At 35.7% G+C, this 22,757-nt stretch overlaps 1 protein-coding gene across 1 annotated transcript in view; it reads left to right on the plus strand.

Moving 5' to 3' along the window:
- Positions 1–19,079, plus strand: part of HOOK3 (hook microtubule tethering protein 3) — an 81,696-nt gene extending 62,617 nt beyond the window's left edge. Inside the window, exons 18-22 of the mRNA XM_087814196.1 lie at positions 4,175–4,257; positions 5,168–5,268; positions 7,060–7,164; positions 7,328–7,399; positions 10,086–19,079. Coding sequence (XP_087670322.1) covers positions 4,175–4,257; positions 5,168–5,268; positions 7,060–7,164; positions 7,328–7,399; positions 10,086–10,226 — 502 coding nt within the window. The 3' untranslated portion in view covers positions 10,227–19,079. The remainder of the gene's footprint in view (positions 1–4,174; positions 4,258–5,167; positions 5,269–7,059; positions 7,165–7,327; positions 7,400–10,085) is intronic.
- Positions 19,080–22,757: the final 3,678 nt, after the last annotated feature.

The raw sequence follows: 22,757 nt of genomic DNA on the forward strand, positions 1-22,757 counted from the left end.
TGAGTGAAATCATATGGTTCTTAGCTTTTCCTGACTGACTTCTTTCACTTAGCATAATATTCTCAAGCTTCACCCATGTTGTTGCAATGGCAATATTTCATCTCTTCTCATGGCTGAGTAGTATTCCATTGTATACACGTACCACCTCTTTGTCCAATTATCTGTCAAAGGACGCTTTAATTGCCTCCATGTGATGGCCACCGTGAATAATGGTGCAGTAAACATAGGGGTGCATATACCTTTGTGAATAAAATGTTTTTCACTTTTTCAGGTAGATACCCAGAAGAAGAATTACTAGGTCATATGGTAGCTCTATTCTTAATTTTTTGAGGAACCGCCATACTGTTTTCCATAGTGGCTATACCAATTTACATTCACACCAGCAGTGAATGAGGGTTTCTTTTTCTCCACAACCTCTCCAACGCTTGTTATTACCTGTCTGGTTGATAATAGACATTTTTACAGGTGGAGGTGATATGTCATTGTAGTTTTGATTTGCATTTCCCTAATAGCTAGTGAAGTTGAACATCTTTTCATATATCTATTCACCATTTATGTATCTTCTTGGTAGAGGTGTCTGTTTAGATCGTCTGCCCATTTTTTAATTGGATTGTTTATTTGATGTTGAGTTTATTGGATTGTTTATTTGATGTTGATTTTGGGTATTAACCCCTTGTTGGAGCTGTTGTTTGCAAATATCATCTCCCATTTGGTTGGTTGCCTTTTTGTTTTGTTGTTAGTTTCCTTTGTTGAGCAGAGGCTTTTTAGTTTGATGTAGTCCCATTCATTTATTTTTGTCTTTACTTCTCTTGCCTTTGGGGTCAAATTCATAAAATATGACTAAGATCCATAAGTTTAGTACCTATGTTTTCTTCTATGTAATTTATTTTTTCAGATCTTATATTTAGGTCTTTGATCCATTTTGAAATAATTTTTGTACTTGGGGACAAACTGTAATCTAGTTTCATTCTTTTGCATGTGGCTTTCCAATTTTCCCAGCACCATTTATGGAAGAGGCTTTCTTTTCTCCATTGTGTGTTTTTGGCTCCTTTGTTGAAAATTATCTGCCCATATACATGTGGTTTTATTTCTCTCTCAGTGCTGTGCCATTGGTCTGTGTGTCTGTTTTTCTGCCAATACCATACTGTTTTGATTATTGTAGCTCTATAGTATAATTTGAAGCCAGGTTGTATAATACTTCCAGCTTCGTTTTTTTCTCAGGATTGCATTGGCTATTCAGGGTCTTTTGTGGTTCTATACAAATCTGATGATATTTTTTTGTTTCTTTTTAAAATGTCCTGGGGGGCAGGGGGAGGGGGGAGGGAATCAATGGGGGGAAAAGGGAGTACATCTGTAATACTTTCAACAATAAAAATAAATTTTAAAAATTAAGTCAATAAAAATACATCCTTAATCCATCTGAAATTTATTTTGGTTTAAGATCTTAGGTAATAATTCAACACTTTAAATGGTTAACCAACTTTCCCAGCACTATACAGGGTGGGGCAAAAGTAGGTTTACAGTTATGAGTAGAAGAAACAGAGCTTATTCTTATATTCTTACTTATTAATTATTGTATTATTTTCCATACGAATCACTGTAAACTTACTTTTGCCCCACCCTACATATTGAATAAGTATTTCATCATCTATAATTTGTATGTGTATATTAGAGTCTGTTCTCTATTTACTTCCATTGATCTATTATTTCCTCATTATGCTGTTTTAATTTTTAGCTTTATAAAATACTAGAATATCTGATAAGGTGAAGTCCTGTTTAGTGCACGTCAGAATCACTTTGCAGTAATATTTTTAAAAATGAGGATTTTGTTGGGAATTGCAACAGCCTTTAATTGGTTTGGTTAGACAGGGCATTTGTAATACTTCTTTCTTCCATCTTGGAACATGGTATTTATTCAAGACTTCTCTTACCTTTTGCAGTAAATATTCTCCCCTCCACCCCCACTCTCTCTAAAAAAAGCAACGGAAGAAATATCCTTGGGTGAGGATTGAAAAAGAAAAAGGTGCAGTTCTGTTTCATGATGTATACTTATGGCTCAAGACGGGCGTTCACACCGGAAGGCTGCTGTGCTGGGCATTGTCATCATTTTATTTCACAGTCTAAGGGGAAAGAGGGCAGTGCCCTTGACTGGTTAAATACAGCATGTTTTAAAAATTTTTGCGACACACTGGTGAAAACCGCTGCCCTAAATTCCTAGCAGTGCTGTTGTCCATGTGTCAGGAGACGTGTAAAGTATGGAAGGATATTGTTTATAATCACAGAAAAGTAGAAACAATACCAGTTGGGCCCTGGCTGGGTAGCTCCGTTGGTTTAGAGTGTCCTCCCCAGTAAGCCAAGGTTGCGTGTTCGATCTTTGGAAAGGGCACGTACAAGAAGCAACCAGTGAATGCACAAATAAGTGGAACAACAAATCTATGTTTCCCTCTCTCTCTCTCAAAATCAATAAATTGAAAAAAAACAAAAAACAGCCCAGCTGGCGTGGCTCCGCGGTTGAGCAAAACCTAAGGTCCAGGAGGTCAAGGTTCGATTCTAGTCAGGGCACATGCCCGGGTTGCGGGCTGGATCCCCTGTCGGGGGCGTGCAGGAGGCAGCCAATCAATGACTCTCTCATCATTGATGTTTCTCTCTCTCCCTTCCTCTCTCTGAAATCAATAGACATATTTTTTAAAAGATACTACCAATTATAAAATGATAGCTAGAATGAGCTGTATTCAAACAATAGAACACTATAGAGTGGTAAAAATGTGTAAGCTCGGGCTAACAACAACATAGATGAACCTCAAGAACATAGTGTTACGTAAAAGATGGAAGTCACAGAACAATACATACAGTGTAAGTAATGTATAAAGTAAAAATCGGGCAAAATTGAGCAATACATTGTATAGGAGTACAAAGGCCTATTAAAAAATCATGAGAATGATTAAAATTCTGAATTCTGGTTACCTCTGGGAAGGGGATAGGGACACGTTGTTCTGGGATAATTTTTTCTTAATTGCTTCTTCACTGGGCTTCGTTCTTCTTGTCCTTTAAACTATATATATTTATTGTGTGTGTGTGTGTGTGTACAGGCTGGGACAAAAGGTTTGCAGTGGTTTGTATGGAAAATAATACAATAATTAATAAATAATAATACAAGAATAAACTTTCTAGTACTCACAACTATAAACCTACTTTTGCCCCACCATGTGTGTGTATGTGTGACTGAGATGCCCTCAAGAAATTGTTGAAAAAGATTTATTACTGTATTATGCATTGAAAAGACTAGAAATAGAGGAAACAAAGTTGTCTATTTTCTGTTTTTCTGTATTTTGGCAGCCTTCTTTCTCTTTCATACTACAGAGTGCCACACTAAATACTATAGGGAGAATTACATATTATATAAACACCAGGAATAAAGTTACTTTTGGTTGATTCGGTTTTTTACATTTGTATTAGAATGTAACTTAAATAAAGTATGCAAATCCAAAGCCCCTAAGTCTGCAAGCAGCTTGATGAGCATTTTCCTACGTACACGGGTAGCCCAGATCAGCACACAGCGTATTCCCAGCACCACCAGCATTTATCGTTCTCCCTTGTGACTGATTGATTATAGCCCCAGAGTAGCCGCTGTGCTAATCTCCATCACTTTTCATTAGTTTGGATACTTCCTGAAGTTCATATAAGTAATAATTCAGCATTGCCCTGTTATGTCTGACTTCCTGTGCCCCACAGCCTGTGATATCTATCCATGTAGTTGCATGTATCTTTCTTTTCGGTTGGCATAGTGTTCTTTCTGTTCTTATTGTTAGAACTTCACCTTTTTGCAATAAGATTTTTGCATTGTAAAACCTCTACAAAGTTTTAAATTTAATTTCTACAATATCCTTATTCCTAGGGGAAAAAATAAAAATCATTAAGTTCTTTGTACCCTCTTGTGCAGGTTTATGTAAAAGAAGTGACTACTACTTCAAACACTGAGATTTTGTCTCTATTTTTTAGTTTACTTTTTAAAGATATATTAAGTTCCTTTTGGATTTGTCTTTTCATCTTTGTTTTATAGCATTATGTGCTATGAAAGTGTATGCCAAGAATAAAGAACTTACATTTTTCATTTGAAGTGAAAAAAAAATACATAACAGTACTAGATGACACTGTGTTATATATTTTGTTACAGAGAGAAGCTACACGAAGCCAATAATGAATTGCAGAAAAAGAGAGCCATTATTGAAGATCTCGAACCAAGATTTAACAACAGCTGTGAGTTTTTCCTAATTAGCACAGTTTTAAATAGGTTAGCCTTACTTTACCTTGGTGGTGAGTTTATATAAATTGTTTATTTTAGAAATAAGCCCCATTTTAAAGGATTTGCTTTATTTTTAAAAAGAGTATATAATCTTCACAATAGTTCTTAAATTTCTAATTACAGTTCTGTCTTTCCATAACTATGGATGCTAATGAATACTTTATGAAATTATTTTCAGTGTGATATTAGACAGACTTTTACTTTCACATGTGGAAGGTGGAACCAAACATAGACTTTGACTTGTTTTCATTGTGATAAAATATACATAACATAAAAATGACCATTTTAGCCATTTTAGGCATACAGCTCAGTGGCAGTAAGTTTATACGCACTGTTGTGCAACCACAAGCGATCGCTCAACTGTCCAGTATAGTGATGTTGTGCAACTACCATCATCTCCAGAACTTTTTCATCATCCCAAACTGAAACTCTGTACCCCAGCCCCTGGTAACCACTGTTCTATTGTCTCCGTGATTTGACTATTAGGTATTCCCATTCATATAAGTGGAAACATATAATATTTGTTCTTTCCTCTCTGGCTTATCTCACTTAGCATAATGTCTTTCATTTTTACTCAGCATAATGTCTCCATATTGTAGCGTGCTGAATAATACCTGATTATATGTACATACCACATTTTGTGTGTGCATCCATCCATCAATGGATATTTTTTAATTTAAGCACTTTCATACTAGAGTTTTTGTTTATAAAAACTTTTTGTAAAAAAAAAAAGATGAATTGTTGTTTTTTTAAAGAAAATTATTGGAATAGATCAATTTCAGAACTATTAACTATTTCCTATTAGTTGAAATATTTTTAAAGTTGTTACAATTTAAAAACTGTTTCTCGTTGTCTCATCTGTAGCCTTAAAAATTGAAGAATTACAAGAAGCTTTACGGAAGAAAGAAGAAGAAATGAAGCAAATGGAAGAACGCTACAAGAAATACTTAGAGAAAGCCAAAAGTGTAAGTCTGCATTCGTGGGCACTCACTTCCCTTTCTGATCATGTTTCACTGACTTCTCAAAATGCAGGTAGAGTGACTTCTCATGCAGAGAATCAGGAGAACAAGAAGTACCAAAGGGAGCCCGGCCGGCGTGGCTCGGCGGTTGAGCACCGGCCTAGGATCCTGGTCGGGACACATGCCTGGGTTGCCAGCTTGATCCCTGTTGGGGGGCGTGCTGGAGGCAGCCGATCAGTGACTCTCTCATCATTGACGTTTCTCTCTCTCTCTCCTTCTCCCTCTCCTTTCCTCTCTCTGAAATCAGTAAAGACATATTTTTTTTTTAAAAAAAGAAGTACTAAGAGGAAAATGTACCTTTATGCAGGAAATAAGTTTCAGTCAGCACCTTAACTAGTAGTCAAAATTACCTCCACTAATGGCAGAACAACCAGCATCTTGTGGCCTCATGATGGGTTATCATTGCCAATAATGTTTAACCTGAATCTAAGCAATCTTCAGTTCTCAGGGAAAATGAGGTTATTAGAACAAGTTAAATAACACTTTTAGGAAATCAGGTAAATGCAGAATTTGGGATAAAAATCAATGTTCTGAAAAACAAAAATGGGCACTAGAGTGTGGGGGCAGCAAAAGAGGCTGTTGTAATTTTTATTTTTATTTATTTTTTATTTTTAAAATATATCTTTATTGATATCAGAGAGAGGAAGGGAGAGGGAGAGAGAGATAGAAACATCAATGATGAGAGAACCACGGATCTGCTGCAGCCCGCAACCCGGGCATGTGCCCCGACCGGGAACCGAACCCTGATCGCCTGGATCTTAGGTCGACGCTCAACCGCTGAGCCACGCCCGGCCGGGCTGTTGTAATTTTTAAAAGCCCATGGACTTTTAAAAATTAAATGCCCAAATATAATACATTAATCTTTGGGTCCTGGACTGGGGACAGAAGGGCAGTTAGAAAAGACATTTTGGAGACACCAGTGGAAATGTGGATTTGGACAAAATAGTGATGATTTGTAGAACTATTATCTTACAGATGATAATCTTACTGTGATTATGTAGGAGAATGCCCTTAGTCTAAAGAGATCCATGTTGAGATCCATGTTGAGGTATTTAAGGGTTATGTGTCATGAGATCTGCAAGTTGCTTTAAAATAGTCCCCCAAACAAGCAATTGGGGGGAGGGGTGTGGAGAGAGAGAGAGAGAGAAATCAAAAGTGGCAGTGCAGTAATTGGTGAATCTGTGTTAAAAGAAATGGGTTTTTATTGTTCTGTTCTTTCAAGCTTTCTATAGGTTTGGACATTTTTGATGGTAAAAGTATTGGGCCAAAAAGCAGACTTTCCCAGAAGACCTCTAGTTGGCTAGCTAGAATTGTGTCACATGCGCATGCCTAAACCAAGCCACTGGCAGAAGAGGAGATGGGTCACAATGACAGGCTTTTAAACCATCAAGACCCTCTTCCTAAGTCCACATCTGGTCAGAGGCAGAGGGCTAGCTGAACCAAATCAAAAGGAAGGGAAAGGCTAAAACAGCTGTCAGTAGCGTCTGCTGTTAGTAAAATACATTAATTTTCAGCAAAAATGACTTCTTATAATTATTTTACATAATTTAAAAGCTTTCTATAATTAAAAGTTACAATAATTGAACATTATTTTATACATTCAAATTTTAATGTATCCTTGTAAGATAGCTTTCATTTTCATAAGGTTTATCTTTCATTTTTTAAATAAGTGCTTCCTTAGATGTTACATTCTTTCAGTTTGAACTTTCAAATTTTTTCTTTTATTACTTTTTACAGGTTATCCGTACTTTAGATCCTAAACAGAATCAAGGAGCAGCACCAGAAATACAAGCTCTTAAAAATCAACTTCAGGAACGGGACCGAATGTTCCATTCATTAGAGGTAGTTCACTGTTTTGTATAATAAGATCATTGATTTTGATTCTTTCTTTTCCGGAAGCCTTGCCATATGCAGTTGTCTCCACTAATGTAGAGTTAATTGTGACTATTTTATTGATATTGAATTGTTTTTCACCTTTACATGTTTATATGTACTTGTTTTTTAGAAAGAATATGAGAAAACGAAGAGTCAAAGAGAGATGGAGGAGAAGTATATTGTTAGTGCCTGGTACAATATGGTAAGACAGCAACACTTCAAAACACTGCAGAGTTCAGTGAATGTGTAGTATTTATTACCCGCCCTTTACTGTAGAAGCAGTTCTACCAAATGAATCTGAAAGTAATTGCTGTCCTAACACACACTAACAAAACCTTAATGCTGACCCTAGACTGAGAAGCAGGTATGAGCCGGCGTGCAGGTGGCCAGGGCATCTCGAACACGTCATCACCCCTGGAGAGTAGAAGGATAAACGACAGCTTGATTTTTGTCTCTCAGAACCATTTTCTTCTTGGGAAAGGATGTTAATAATATCTAAATGCTGATGCAGTAGCTTTTGTTTTGTGGGACAATTTCAGTACCTACCTTGCAGGAGTGGTACTTATACTGAGTGTAATTTAACTATCTCATAGGGTTTGGAAAATGTTTATGGTTGTTAGACCCTGAACAACTGGAGGTTTCGAAATTAGATTTTCCAACACACATAAAAAGCTTAAAATGTATTGCAGGGGAAAATAAATGCTCACCACATTCTGGGCTTCAGTAAGGTTTTCTGGATATGAATAGCTGTGGATTTGGAAGAATGCTGTACTTCTTTCAGTACTTTTTCCTAGACTTTTCATCTTTTTCTTTTTTGTTGTTCTTCCCAAGACCACTTCTGCCTTTTCAAAGTGTTAGTTGCCTGAGAAGGGAAATTAAACCAGATTCCTTTCATCAACCCTCTTGGAACCTATAGTTGTGTTATTGGCACATTACCATTGTTTCTGTTTCACAGTTCTAACCGATACTGTGCCTTAAAGATTAGTGTCCCAGTCTCCTAATCGTGTGATTTGATCTGTGTCAAAAATTCTTACAATTTCATGGCATATCCACATTTATAATTGCCTTGGTTAAAACTACATATTGAAGGTTTTACCACAATTTAAAAACAAAAGAGAAAGTCATTGAGTTTAAAATACTATTACTGTTAACAAGTATAGGTTTCTTGAAAATTAAAATTAAAAAATAGGAAAAAACTAAATATTAAGGAAGTTCTCTGGGAACTAGTCTTGACACCACCTGTTCTCTTTCCTCTTTATCTTTCTTACAGGTTAGTAATAGCCATCTGGAGCTCTGCCCCTCAATATTCTTGATTTTTATGCCTTCACCTATTGTGTTTCTTATGGAACTAAATTTATTTATCCTGTGATATAGTATTAAAGAATAGTCCTGATTTCCAGCTCTCCAGAGAGTGAAGGAATAACTGAGTAGACTCACACAGGTTATGTTCGGATAAGATACCAGTAACAGCTTCATACATACGTTCAGGATGTTCTGCGTCTCATCCTACTGAGGTGGAAGTGAAGGTGACAGGTGCTGGGAAAGGGCTTTAAGTATCTCAGAGAATGGCCTTGTGTTGGATACTGAAGTCTTGAAAGTGTATGAAGAATTTGAATAAGTTGCTTAGAATGTGAAAGCGAAAAAAATAGTATATTTTAAGTAACATATAATTGTTAATATATGTAGCCAAATTAATAAATAAAGATTACCAATAGATATTTGTCAATTTTATTCAGATCCTTAAATGCTTTGATTTCAAATTGAGTGAAAAAACCTCTTCTGGATTTTCTTATAGGCAAAATGGAGGGATGTGTTAGTGTATCTGGGAATATAGGATAGACTATATTCTATTCTATTCAGAGTGCAAAGTCATGACCCGTGTTTTTCCTAGAAGCTAACTGGTGATAGGAAGACTTATGTTTTAGTCCCCTGTCCTCTGTGCCTGTGTGCCCACTTCATTCTGGGAAGGCTGTGTCTTTTCAGGAGCTCAGCTTGTCTGCCTGACCCTCCCCCGGCTCCCAGGGCCTCATGTCCTCCTTGTTGCCTCCCACTTCCTCCCATCAGTTTGCTTGCATCCCGTCACAGGTGAGGTTAAACAGCCGCTCTCAGTGCTTAATGTTTGGCGAGGGTTCTCTACTTGCTCTTTAAATGAGTGAGTACCAAGACCACTTTTTTCCTGATCTGCTCGTAGGCTGTCATTGTGGTTATTCCTCCTCATTTACAGAGTGCACCCCCCAGAGGTTACTTCCCTCCTGTTAAGATGCTCTGGGCCCAGCAATTACAGTTCCTCTCCCTTCTGACCTAGTAGGCCATCCTATTGTCTTCAAGAAAGATCCCCTGCCCCCTGGTGAGCCCTCTATTTAGGCTGCCAGGAACTTTTCTGAATTTGTTTGAGAATTGAAGTCTTCCTGAAGTGAAGAAAAACAGCATGGTGTGGTATGTATTATACCCAGTGTGCTTTCCACCTTAGGAAACAGGTGCATTTGTGGTTTTCCATTCTAAATGTGTCCTGTGATTTCCACAGCCCCTTGTGAATCAACTGCTACCAATCAATCTCACCTTTTTCCTTGGAAAATCGCTTCTTACATTTGATTTGAAAGGGAAGTATGGGTGATTAAGAATGGGTACTGTATTCTAAAAATCGGTCTCCGTTATCTGTTTTGGTTATTGTCAGTTCAGAAAATTAAGTCTTAATTTTTCCAAAGGAAGATTTGTACCTAATTGTTGGAACTGAAATGTCTATAAAATTTTAATCTATAATGAGCAGAATTAACATTCGTAATTGTGCCTTTGATACAAAATAAGAAAATCTGCATGATGAAATTGTCTTTTGTGAGAGTATGTTCCACTGTTTTTTCATTGATTACCTTTTTTTCTGTGTGATATAGGGAATGACTCTGCATAAAAAGGCGGCTGAAGATAGACTTGCTAGTACAGGTTCAGGGCAGTCATTTCTGGCTAGGCAAAGACAAGCAACCAGCACAAGAAGATCTTACCCGGGCCATGTTCAACCAGCCACAGCAAGGTAGACAAGTCTTGCCAATAGAATAAAACACATCCTGCGTTCAAAACATACTTCTGTTACACATAACACCATTTCAGGAAATTCAGCCAGCTTGTATTTTGTCTCTATGTTATGTTAATATTTAGTTGTTTCTCATTTGAGGACTTTCTCTCTGTATCTGTAATGTTTTAGTTTCTTGGTCCTTTATTTTGTACTCCTTTCAGTTCCTTTTCATGTGCCAAAAATTTTTTAAATGCCCAATTAAAAGTGTTGTATAATAATATAATACTTTTCTTTGTATGAAAACATCCTTTCCCCAATGATGTAGGCTTTGTAATGAATTCGATTTTCTGCCAATAATTGATATACAGTTTATATTCTTTCTTGTGCCTCTGTGTTATCATGCTTTATAAGAATGTCTTTGTTTAAAGGGAATTAATCTTTTTATGATGTATTAGTCTGTGTTTTGAATTGTTTTCCAAATGCACTTCAAATAACTTGCATATTTACTATATAAAATGAATGGTTGGCAAGTGCACTTTTTGCAAAGACATAATTAATAATTACATTGGCAGAGGTGCTAATCAGATCTTTTCTAAGGCACCTGATAGAAGGGAAAAATTAGTTTTCACATTGTTTTATAGGAAATTAAATTTGTTTGAAGATTTGAAAACTATTTTTAAAACATAAATACATAGAATTTTATTATTTTCTGCTATCTTATTGCTGGCAGAAATGAATGCATTGGTTAGGTTATTAGGGGGGAAATCACAGACGAGAAAAATCAGGCAGTGCATTAATTATTTCTTGCTTTGGAATATCACAGTAACAGGATCAAAAGCTGGCAGTGTGGCTGATAGTCATGGTTTCAATTGTCCTCCACATCTGTTTTCATATATTTATAAATAATAGGTAGCATTACCTTTTGGGCAGTTTCCTTGTTGACTTGCACCTCTTTTGTTTTACTAATTCATTAATATAAACACTTCTATGTCTCAATAATTGCTGATACGTAACATCTTAATATCAGTCATTAAAATAGCAAGTGACTTCTTATATGTGATGTTGTGACAGGTCTCTTACATTTTTTCTTAATTCTACCTATTAGTCCAAGACTTTGCGACTGAATAGATTCTCTTAGGTATTTGGTTGCATCAAAGTGTTTAGATTCATTGATAGCTTGATTATAAACCATGTTTATTTACATTGATGAATGGTTGTCAAGTAATAATGATTGTAAAGCACTTTGAGTATATAAGGTGCTACATAACTGTAAAATATCATTTATTTGAAAATGAAATGCCTCTGCCTGACTGCATATTGACTAAAGTATTTGGTCCCAATTATATTTAAGTTCCCTTTCAGCCTTTTTCTCGCACCATAGGCCATTTTATTAAAAGCAAAAAATTACTGAAATTAGGTCAATTTTTTAATTTGTTTATTTTTGTTTTTAGATAGGTTTTCAAATTAGAGGATTTTATTTCATGTACGTGCTATTTGGAAGTTCAGGTTTCATTCAGTTCTGTGTATTAAATACAAATTAGTAACTTTAAATCAAGCTAAATGTAATTGAGAATTTTCAGAAACTGTATTCAAATGTTTGGTTTTAAATTCTTGCCTCCATTTTTATAAGAAAATCGACCTAAAAATTAGTAGTGTTTTCCTTTGTCCTCAGAAATCATACTTGAAGGTAGTTTTAGAATATGCATAGAAATGACTTCATGCATTGTGCTAATTTTTACATTAAGTACAGAAATCTAAGCACAGTGTGAATGCTTCTGCCTGATATGACTGTAAAACAGGAAGAATTAGTGATAATGGAACCACATGGACAGAGGCATTGTGGAGTTTCAGAGGACTGAACAGACCTAATCAACATAGAAAGTTTTGACAATAAAAGATCAAAATCTACTTGGGATGGCTCTTATCCCCAGCCCCTAATTTTACAAATCACCTAAGGATCCAACTGTTTTAAAATAGAGCATTAATAACTTTGGTCAAGTTAAAATAATTGGGAAATTATACCTGCAGAGTACATAAAAGAATCTGTGAACTATTTATTGAAAGGATTGTATCCCCATAAAATAAGAGGTTTTAATTTTACTTCTCTATTTACTGCCCCAGTCCTGGTCTCTGACCCACCCACCTACTCAGCTCTAGTTCTCTAAGTGGGTTGGAAAGTTGCCAAGCGTTTAGAAGGAAGTGTTACTTATTTTTCTTCATCTGTTGCAGGCTATTATTTTGGTACTTTACATTCATAACTTTTACTCTCCTTTACTGTACCTTTAAAGTTTAGTATATTACTTTCATTACATTAAAGAAATTATATTTCTAAACATTCTGTGATGTTTAAAAAAAAAAAAAAAAAGCAGGAATAACACTTAGCTGTAACAGCGACAACCCTGGCCAGCTTTGGATAGGATTTATGAAATTTCTATTTCTCCTGTAATGATTATAATTTCTCAGATTTGTGATGATGCACAGTCTATCTGGAAGGTAAAAGACATTGGCTGCTTTATCTAGAGGTGAGCTATGCTGTGCTTTATTTTCACAAACTCCTTAGATACAGTAGCTTCATGAAGCCACAGTTCACTTAGACAGTGGAGCTAGTCCTGGCCTCGGCAATGGACCAAGTATACAGTGTTACTGCGTTAGGTTGAGTTGATCCATCCGCCTAGTGTCCGAATTCTTATAAACAGAAAGCTTGTTTGCTATTTGCCTTCTAACCAGGGTAAGAAAATACGAAGTAAATAACTAAGGAATATTAAAGCATAACATTTATGTTCTGCAGTATCTACTTAAGAAGTTCATAATGGGGAAAAATCCAGTAAATATTGTAGGTTACCACATCTAAAAAGAGAATAATAGTTGTACTTAAAGTAACTTTCAAATTTTTAATCATATCTTTTTATAATTTGTCTAATTGCTTGTGAATAACCAAGAAAAAGAAGTCCCTGAATAAAGGACCCATGTTTCCAGAATTGGTCAAGGTTGAATTATTTGTATTAGATAGCACTAGCCTGGTAAAGCTGGCTTAATGGCATACTTAGATTATAATAAGGAAGTATTGTCTGTAATTTTATTGAGGTTTTATTGTTTATATAATAAAAACTCAATTGTACAAAATTAAGCTAAATAATATCTGGAGACATCAGCCTGTATAGTTCATTAGTTTTCACAAAGGCATGAAAATTCATGCTGTCCAAATAGATCAGCAATACGTTGTAAGTGAAAGATGAGTGAAGTTGAAGAAAAGACATTTTATTTATGCGCTACTTTACTCACATCTCCTTTTCAGTAACAGTTTTGTTGATTCTTGTTAACTAATGAGATGAAATATTTTTTAGTGTCTCTTGCTCTCAGATAAGCAATCATCCTTAAAGATAATAACCATGTTAAAAACTTGAAAATCTTTATCCCATTATAAGAATTATCTTGAAACAAAAATCTAAAAATTTTAAATTATCTTAACTCTTGGCATTTAATCTCCAATTGTCCAGATCTCAGACTCCAGGAATGTTACAGTTTTCCTCAGTTGAAACATGACATTTATCTGAAAAAGCATCCACAACCCACAGCTAGTAAGTACAGACCTAGCTAGTTCATAGACACACGGATCAGAGTATCTGTGATCCTACAGTGAAAGGAAGTACCTGGCATCTTGCTTTTTGCTAAGAGCAAAATAACAACATTAAGGCACAGTGCTTTTTGTTGTCTATCCATTAAACTATGGAAGGATATTTTGACTTTTTAGCCTTATGAAGGAACCCTTAATGAAGGAACCCTTTCCCCAGAAATGGCTGTAGAGCTGATGTAGCCTTGTACGTCTTTAACAGTGAAGCCTATGTGATATCCCAAAGTAAGATGAGTGTACTCAATAAAATTAAAACAGGGTATCAGAAGCTTCGAAAATTATTTTAGCATGTTTTTTATTTTCCCCTTTTTATAAGTTTAAAGGGTTTTCCATTCAATAATGATCATCTCTTTTCCTACAGTTCCCACTGTCAACTTGGCAGCTTATTTTGGTAGTTGTACCAGTTTCATTACATTTAGAAAGCATTTTCAGAGCTTATTCTTTGTAACTGTAGTGACTTTATATCATGAAGTTTTTATATGAGGAAGGCTATTCTCAATGTATCTGTCATCCAGTTTTTTACTTTCTATAAAGCATATTTAAATAAGAATTGTTTGTATGTTCCTTTTATTGAAAAATTTGAAAAGGTTTTATTGTCTTAATTTCAGCATAGTAATTTTAGGGTCTAAAGTTTTGCAGTAAATATCAGTCATTTCTCAGAAGCCCAAAACACTTGAAATAACTTGTTAGTAACAGCTCATTTCTACCCGTCCCCATTCCCTCAAACCACAGAAGCATTAATATTTAGCTCCTTTTTTATAAATGAAGGACAGCACAAATGGAATGACATCCATCTCTTTTAAACCACTGATTATGTTCTTGGGAAGTATGTACTGATTATTTTGTTTTTAAACAGTCTTTTATCAATCCAATTTACATGTATTATCTTGAATATAAAACCGTATGAAACTTAACGTTATCTTTAAATGCCCTTGGATTCTCCACATTGCACTTAAAATGATAGAGAAGAGGCATTAGTTACTGAGAAACTAGAGGCCTGAACCTAGTTATGGCAAGTATGTGAGTTTTGGCAGTTGTAGGGGATCTATAAATGTTTCCTAACAATTATATATCAGCAATTACATTATGTCTCTCTTCAGTATTTTTCTGCTTTCAATATTTTCCAATAATATCCTGTAAGATAAGTTTGTATGCTGTATATAAGTGAGCATAGAAATCTGAGAAAGTAATAGAAATGCTATTAAGGCAAATCCATTTCTTATTGGGATAAGAAATAGCCTAGTTATAAAACACATCCAGGCAGATGGAAGTTTTAATACAATGAAAACTTATACTGTCTTAACAAATGTTCCTAAAGTAAAAGTTCACATAAAATTTTCTGACTTTATTATGTGATCATTCCTTAAAAGAGTGGGCAGAATGTAATTTATTTTCTAATTATCATTCCCTTCATTGGGCATTAACTGGGCACACAATATTAACTCTGTATGTTATCACTGGAGAGGAAAGCATCTTTTCATTTTGAAACTGTTAACCCATTACTAAACCTAAGGTAGTGATTTAAGTTCATTGAGAATACTGTGATTTGATGAGATGAGAAGAAATCTTTGGGGCTGAAAATCACTATTGACTTCCTAACAGTTATCTAGATTAGCTGCTTTATCTAGTTTACAAACCATGGGCTCAGTTTTATGTCCCTCTTAATTATACATAGTAGCCTCACAGAAAATTTTGTTTAAAGTGAAAGCAAGAGTATATATTTTTAAAAATATATTCAAGGAGAGCCCTTATGTATCTGATACATTATCACCAGGCTCTGAATTAGATGTTTGGAGTGTGAAGACCAAGTCATCAGAGAAGTTATCGATAGCCTCAAAATTTTAGGCCCCTGGGGCTATCAGATATCCTGAATTATATCTACTCAGAGCTTAAAGGAAAAATTAAATGTCATGGGAAGAACAACCTCAAAGTGAGAAAAAGAAAACTACCAAAGCATGCTGAGGCTCTAATAACACATGGGAGACTTTTGAGCAGGCATTACCACTTTAGAGATTTCTAAATTGGCAATAGAAAATAATTAGTTTAGCAACTATATTGTGAAATTAAGAAAAGGGGCTCATATTTATTCTTGGTGTATCTGCTAACCTATAGTCAGTGATTACTTTATATACACTTTATCATGTGTTTATTTTATGTATGTCACTATTAGAAATGAGTGTCTTATTATTTAGTGTTACTTCTAATCATTTATGTGTTATTTATACTTCCCTGCAAGATTCACAGCACTTTACTAATATTAGATAACTATTTTCCTTCTACCTTTCTGTGGCATGTTTTATCTTTTCCACTGGGGTTCTTTTCCTTACTTTGGAGCACTCACTCAGAAAAATGTCAAAGATTGCCCAGGTAAATGGGCTTTGTACTCTTCCTGAAATTTTTTTAAAGTCAGATCGGAAGTTCTAAGTCTGGAAGTATATTTGAAGCTGGTTTGGGGCTACTAAGCATGAATTACATTTTATATTTCACATTAATAAGACTCATAAATTAATAACACATGAAAACAAGTTCTCTCAAATGCAAACACCCGTGAAACTTTTTGTTTTCTGGAGTCGCAGTGATAAAAATGTAATCAGTCTTCTGGTGAATCAGAAGATACTCTTACCTTTGATTTTCCTGTCTCCTAAAATACCAGCCTACAGATGGCTCTTAGCGTTCATAGTTTCTTCATCATTGCATGTACCCAAAGGCAGGGGAAAGAAAGCCAAATACCAGGAGCTGTGAAGTCAGAATCTGGTAAGTGGTGGCGGTGAGGTGATGGGAAAAGGCAGGTCCTGAAGAGGGCAGAATACTACAGAGATACTCTTAGTGCTACTATAACAGATATGCTTTATGAACTTGGTCATTTTCTTGAGTTCAAACATAGCAAAGTTTTTGGCTTACTAAGAGGTGTTTTTAGGAGTCAGGACTCTTCTATGTGTAAGTTGAATAGAACAGTTTTCAAATCATAGTGAAAAAATACTAAAATACTTGTTACATAAGCATTGACACATGATTTACTGCCAAAGAATAGGAAGATTTGCTCGTAAGAACTTTCTCTTAGAGTTTTGTATTAACTGTGTTTTCAGATGAGAGAAATGGTTTTATCGTGTGCAAAGTGTCTGTAGCATTTCCTTCTGCAGTACCGCCCGTTCTGCCGATGTGCTTTGCTTAGCAGGCCACCTAGAAAGCAACACTGAAACAGAAGCCTAGACGCTGACCTTTGAGAAGAGAGCTGCTTTTGTGCTCCCAGAGTAAGAAAGTAAACACACACGAGCGCGCGCGCACACACACACACACACACACACATGGACAACATACATTTTGGGTGTCTACTAATTAGTTGTTGAATGGATAGGTCTCCGTCTAAATTGTCTTTTATCATCCATTGGCTTCTTGTTAATCTAGATAAGAGTAGATTTTAGACCTGCATCATCCAATTATTAGCTGCTAGCCACATGTGACAATTTAAATTAAATAAAATATTTGGTTCCCCAGTCACCTAGCCACACTAAGTACTTCAGTAGCCACACATGGGTAGTGTTACCATATCGGCCGAAACAGATTTAGAACATTTTTGTCATTGCAGAAAATGCTTTTTGCCAGTGCTGTAAAACCCCAAGGGAAAACAAAGGCATTCAGTTAATGTCTGATAACTCCTAGACTTTACTGCAATCGTTCAATAAAGCTATTTTTCTTATTAAAATTAATAGCCCTTTTTAAACACCTTGGAAGAATGAAAACCCCATTCTTTAAAACTACTTTTCAGTATATATATATATTTTTTTCAACTTTAATTTTATTGTTGACACTATTAAACAGACTCTTAGCACTTTACTTTTCAAATGACATAATTGTCATTTCATAAATCATAACTTAGTATCTTCATGTTTTTTTCTTTTTTATGTAGTGTTTTAACATTGATGATAGTTTCTAACATGTACCGAGCAGAAACTGATGAGTGCTTAATTTATTTACAAGTAAAAATTGATAAATACATTCTTCTGTTTTATTACTTCTGAATCTATATAGAGCTAATGAAAGTGGCCAACAATTATTTTTCAGTCCCTACGATCAGATTCGATTATTTTCTACCTTAAGGTACATCAAGATCCAAATGATTTCTTTAGTTTCCTTCAGTATCTTGCTCTTAATAACTCAGATTATGAATCAAGTTAAATTTTATGTATAAAGCAAACATTTTATTCCAATGAATTAGTTAATGAAACATTGTTTAGTATTTATTAATTCACTTGGCCTATGACTAAAGCACGTAACATAACTAACAGGATCTATACAAATACATTGGTGAGTTTTTAATGAAAATAAGAGACTAATCATAATTCTTTTGAGTTAAGTTTGTACTTAAACTATCCTGTTAGGAAGTCATGATGCTTTCTTCTTCCTTGTACAAAATTTTTAATCAAGCAATGGAACTTGTTCCAGTAGTATCAAATTCCAAGCCAATTATGATAAAATTCTTATTGTCGTTCAGGTTCAGATGAGTCTACGATTTGAGTTTATTATTTTCTTGGTGCCTAACTTAATGTGTTCTACAGAGACTCATATTAAGGGAAATTTTCAATATGCTTGAAATAAGAAATAGCATTTTAGTATAAATACAGGAAATAACTGTACACAATGCCAATCAATGATTTGAGGCCTTCTGATTTTTTAATGGTAGCCTTTTCTTTTTTAATAGCCTTAGTTATTTAAAATTCAGATGCACTACAATGTCACTGCTGTCACTAACTTTGCTGTTTGCAGGTTATGTGTAATTCAGAATGCGTTGTACTCGGAAGAGTAATGTCCGGGTTTGTCTTGCTTTGCAATCTTCATGTTTTGACAATTGCCCCACCATTTATAACACCCAAGTTTCGGTTGTATAATGAATGGTGAAAGTCAAAGATATCTGATAATTTGCCTTATTTTGATTAATAAATTATATCAAAGATTTGGGGATAGAAAGAGGTTCCCCCCCCCCCCAAGTACTTTTTGAACTTTTCAGATGAGCTGGAAAACACCCTAGTACATTGGAGTTGGAGTTGTATTGATTACAGTCCCAGCTCTAAAGCCTTATACTCATGTCTTAAGTATTATTGATTGTTCTGTGAGTTGTTCTTAGTTTCATATTTGACACTATAGTTATCTACCGAAGTTAAGCCTTTACAAAAAGGAGACTGCTAGGTATGTTCTTATTTCTGGTTGACTATTGAATCAATCATTTCACAATTTCATTCTTTGTCCTTATAATCCAAAAATGGAATCCACATAGGACTCAAAATTTCTCACTTTATAAGTGGAGTCAATACAAATTTAGTAACATTGGCATACAAGCATTTCCCCCCATGTTTACCAACTATTTACTGTGAGGTAGGTGGATTTTCTCACTGTTTTTCTGAGGTGAATGAATTGGTAGAGAACCTTAGTAAGAAATTTCTACTAAAGTCACAAAAATATAAAGTCCAAGAAACTACCAGAAGACAGATTTTTAAATTTTTTTGAAATCTTATATTGAATTTCCTTTTGATATCACTTATTCATTTTAATTTTATGACTGCCAACTTGTTATGGTATTAATTATATGTACATGTTTATATGTATGCATATAATATATGTATATGTATATGAAGAATAAAGTTAAGATTTGGTCAAACTATATTTTCCCATTCGAGTACAAAAATGTTTCAAGGCTGCAAAAAGTGTACAGTTGTTAAACAAGTTGTAAATAAAGACTTGTATAAAAATTCAGCTGAGTTTTTTTCCTTCTCTTAAATCATGACAAACACTAATCTCATAACTAATAGTTTTCATCCACTTGCCTTTGGCACTTGACATAGTGTGCTGTCAATTTAAAGATTATACCACTGATTTAGTGTAAATCAAGACTATTTGAGGTTTTTTTCCCTAGTACCTGTGATAGATTTTGTTTTGATTTAGACTGGTACTTAATGTTTGTATACTGCTTGTGCAAAGGTCTTAGGGTTGAAAATTAAACATGGCTTCTCCCCTCTTAGAGTTATCATGTTAATATGATCATTCTTACCACAGACAGTACAGCAAGAACCAATGGCAGAGTATTTATTTTGTTTAACAACATAAAGCATTGTTGGCATTCTATTTAGGCAATAAGTGCCTTTTCCTGCCTTGTAGACCCTGACAACTCACCATTTTCCCACCTCACCCTAAACATTATTGAAATACGGCATCGTCAGTGTTATGTAAAGTTGTAGTAGCAGTGTGGAAATTGATTATATTTACATCAAAATAATCAGTTAAGTAATTTAGAAGTGAACTTCGTGCCAAGATTTTAAAAACTAGTGTGCACATAGCTCATTTTAATATTGGAAAACATGTTTTACATATATATATATTAGCATGGAAATAACCATATTAAGTTTAATATATTGAGTGTCCTGAGTATTTAATATTGAAGCACATGAGAAGGTAGGTTGAATCACAAAAATTAAACCAAAAAATGTCTTTGCCTTCAAAGATTTGGATTATCAAATGGGGCACAACACAGAAAAGTTCCCAAATAGAAGTAGCTCAGCCGAAAGTCTACCAGTTTGCATTAGCATTTATGCTTCTGTTCTGGTTAATGCTACATCCAAAACTTAATGGCTTTAAATGGTATGTTATCTCTCGCAGGTTTGGAGACAAGCTCAGTTGCTCTCATTTGGGGTCCCTCATTCAATTGCAGTTAGGTGATGTCTGAGGCTAGAGTCATCTGAAGGCTGTTCTCACATGTTTGGTACCCTGACTGACATGGAAAGAACCTGAGGGCTAATCAAGCAACTCCACACAACCTCCTGACATAACTGGTTTGGACACCTACACAATGGAGTCTCAGGTTAGATGGACTTATTACATGCAGCTAGCTTCTCCCCCAACCCAACCCCCTGCCCAAGCAAGACTTCTCAGAGATCTGTGAAAGCTTCAAAGCTTCTTAGGACCTAACCTTGGAAACTACACAGCATCACTTCTCTTTTATTGTAAGAATTGTCACAGATAAGATTAGGTTCAAGGGACTGACTGCATACACCCCACTTTTAAGTGGAGGAATGATCCAGCTTACTATCCAGCTACCCTTCTGGATTCAAAGAGAAGGAAGGTTTCTGCTATGAAGACCACACTGATATAGTCGGCAGTTAGAATGAGCAGAGTAGGGGTCATAAGCCAGGTACAGAAAGTCACCACGGTGGAAAGCCATGGATGCAATGGACAAAAATGGAAAACAAGTATTGTAGGGTGGGACCTTGCCCCCAAGACCCTTTCCTCCCCTAGAATATTGCTGATCATGTGTTTTAGACACCACCACCCCGACCATCCATATCACTCATCATGTGCTCTGTGCCCTCCCCTGACCTTTCTTCCCGTCACCAGTCATGTGGTGGACCACCTTAGAGGAGGAATGATGAGGCCAGAGAATAGCTTCATACAACTCCCATACAAGCCCTTGCAGGACCTCTTCCTTAAGCACTAAGCCCTCAAGACAATGAGGTTCTGGCCCACATCAAATAATCTTAGGAACAAAGCCTCGGGTCTGTTGACCACAGAGACAGTTTCGGTCAAACTAGCGATAACATCTAGGCCTCAGTTGTGTTTCAGCTCCAGGCCCAGAAAAGCGGCAAAACCAGCTGAAGCAATGTCATGGTTGACATCAGGACCTGCTGCATTGACGAATGACCCCCTGAAAGGACACACCTGGAATGCTGATGAATATTGTATTGGATCCTCCCCTGAAACCTCCCCTAAAACCTCTCCCTTTGGTAAACAGATAAAAGCCCTGAAGATGAAGGGCTCAGCCTCCCCCCCATCTCTCACACACGCCTTCGTTTACCACCACCTTCTTTCCTTAACACAAAGGACCTAGTGCTCACTCGTTCTCTAGAGCATGCCTGAGCCTTCTTCCTTCAGGCACATACCTTTGCTTGCCTTCTCCTAAGCTCCAAGTGCCCTTCTTTTGCCTCTGTAACTTGTTTCCTGAGTCCACACAGCCTAGCTGGCTCACTTGTACAGCTTACTTGTTCTACTTCTGTGACTTTCTAAATAAACTTTTGCATGTCTTTGAGTTCTTAGCTCTGAATTCTTTCTTAAACAAACTCAAGGACCGAGGTCTAACTTCGCCGGTAATATCTGGTACCATTCGCCATTAAGAATACTTCTGAAGTCAGAATCTTTCCCCATTTCCTAATCCCTGTGCCAAGTACATTAACAGTGGTGCAGAACAATGAGCTAATGTAGCTGCAGTGTGAACAAAACCTCAGGTAGATACTACCTAGAACTCTGTAAGTCTGAAGCCACAAATACACTAGTACTATTTTTGTATGTGATATGAGCTATAAAATGTTTCTACCCCCTACTCTGGTAGTTAATCTGGGGGACTATATTTTAAGGAAATTGTCCAAAATATGAATGTGTAGTGTACGTATTCCTAGCCAAAGTCCAGATTAGACATTACAGACGAACACATTAGTGAATTTTAAGACATAGCAATAGAAACTACTCAAAATGAAATACAGAGGGGGGAAAAATAACTGAAAAGAGATTAACAGAGCATCAGTGAACTATGGACTTCAGATCAATAATATGTGTGTAACTGGAGTTTCCAAAGGAGAAGAGCAGGGAGATAGAAAAGTATTTGAAGAAACAATGGCTGCATTTTTATAAATTGGAGGAAAACTATAAACCTACAGATCCATGAAGCTAGTGACCCCCAACCAAACACAAGAAATGTTAAGAAAAATTCATAATGGCACACCAAACCAAATTGCTTAAAACCAGTGGTAATCTTAAAATCATCCCGAGTAAAAAGGCACACTATGTACAGAAGAACCAACAAGGATGAGAGAAAATTCTTATTGGAAGCCATGGCAGGCAATCGCTAAGATGGTCTCTGATGATCTCACCTCCTGGTGTTCA

This window comes from Miniopterus natalensis, chromosome 2 (genome assembly GCF_054644295.1).
Source record: "Miniopterus natalensis isolate mMinNat1 chromosome 2, mMinNat1.hap1, whole genome shotgun sequence".
In the NCBI taxonomy this organism is placed as follows: Eukaryota; Metazoa; Chordata; class Mammalia; order Chiroptera; family Miniopteridae; genus Miniopterus; species Miniopterus natalensis.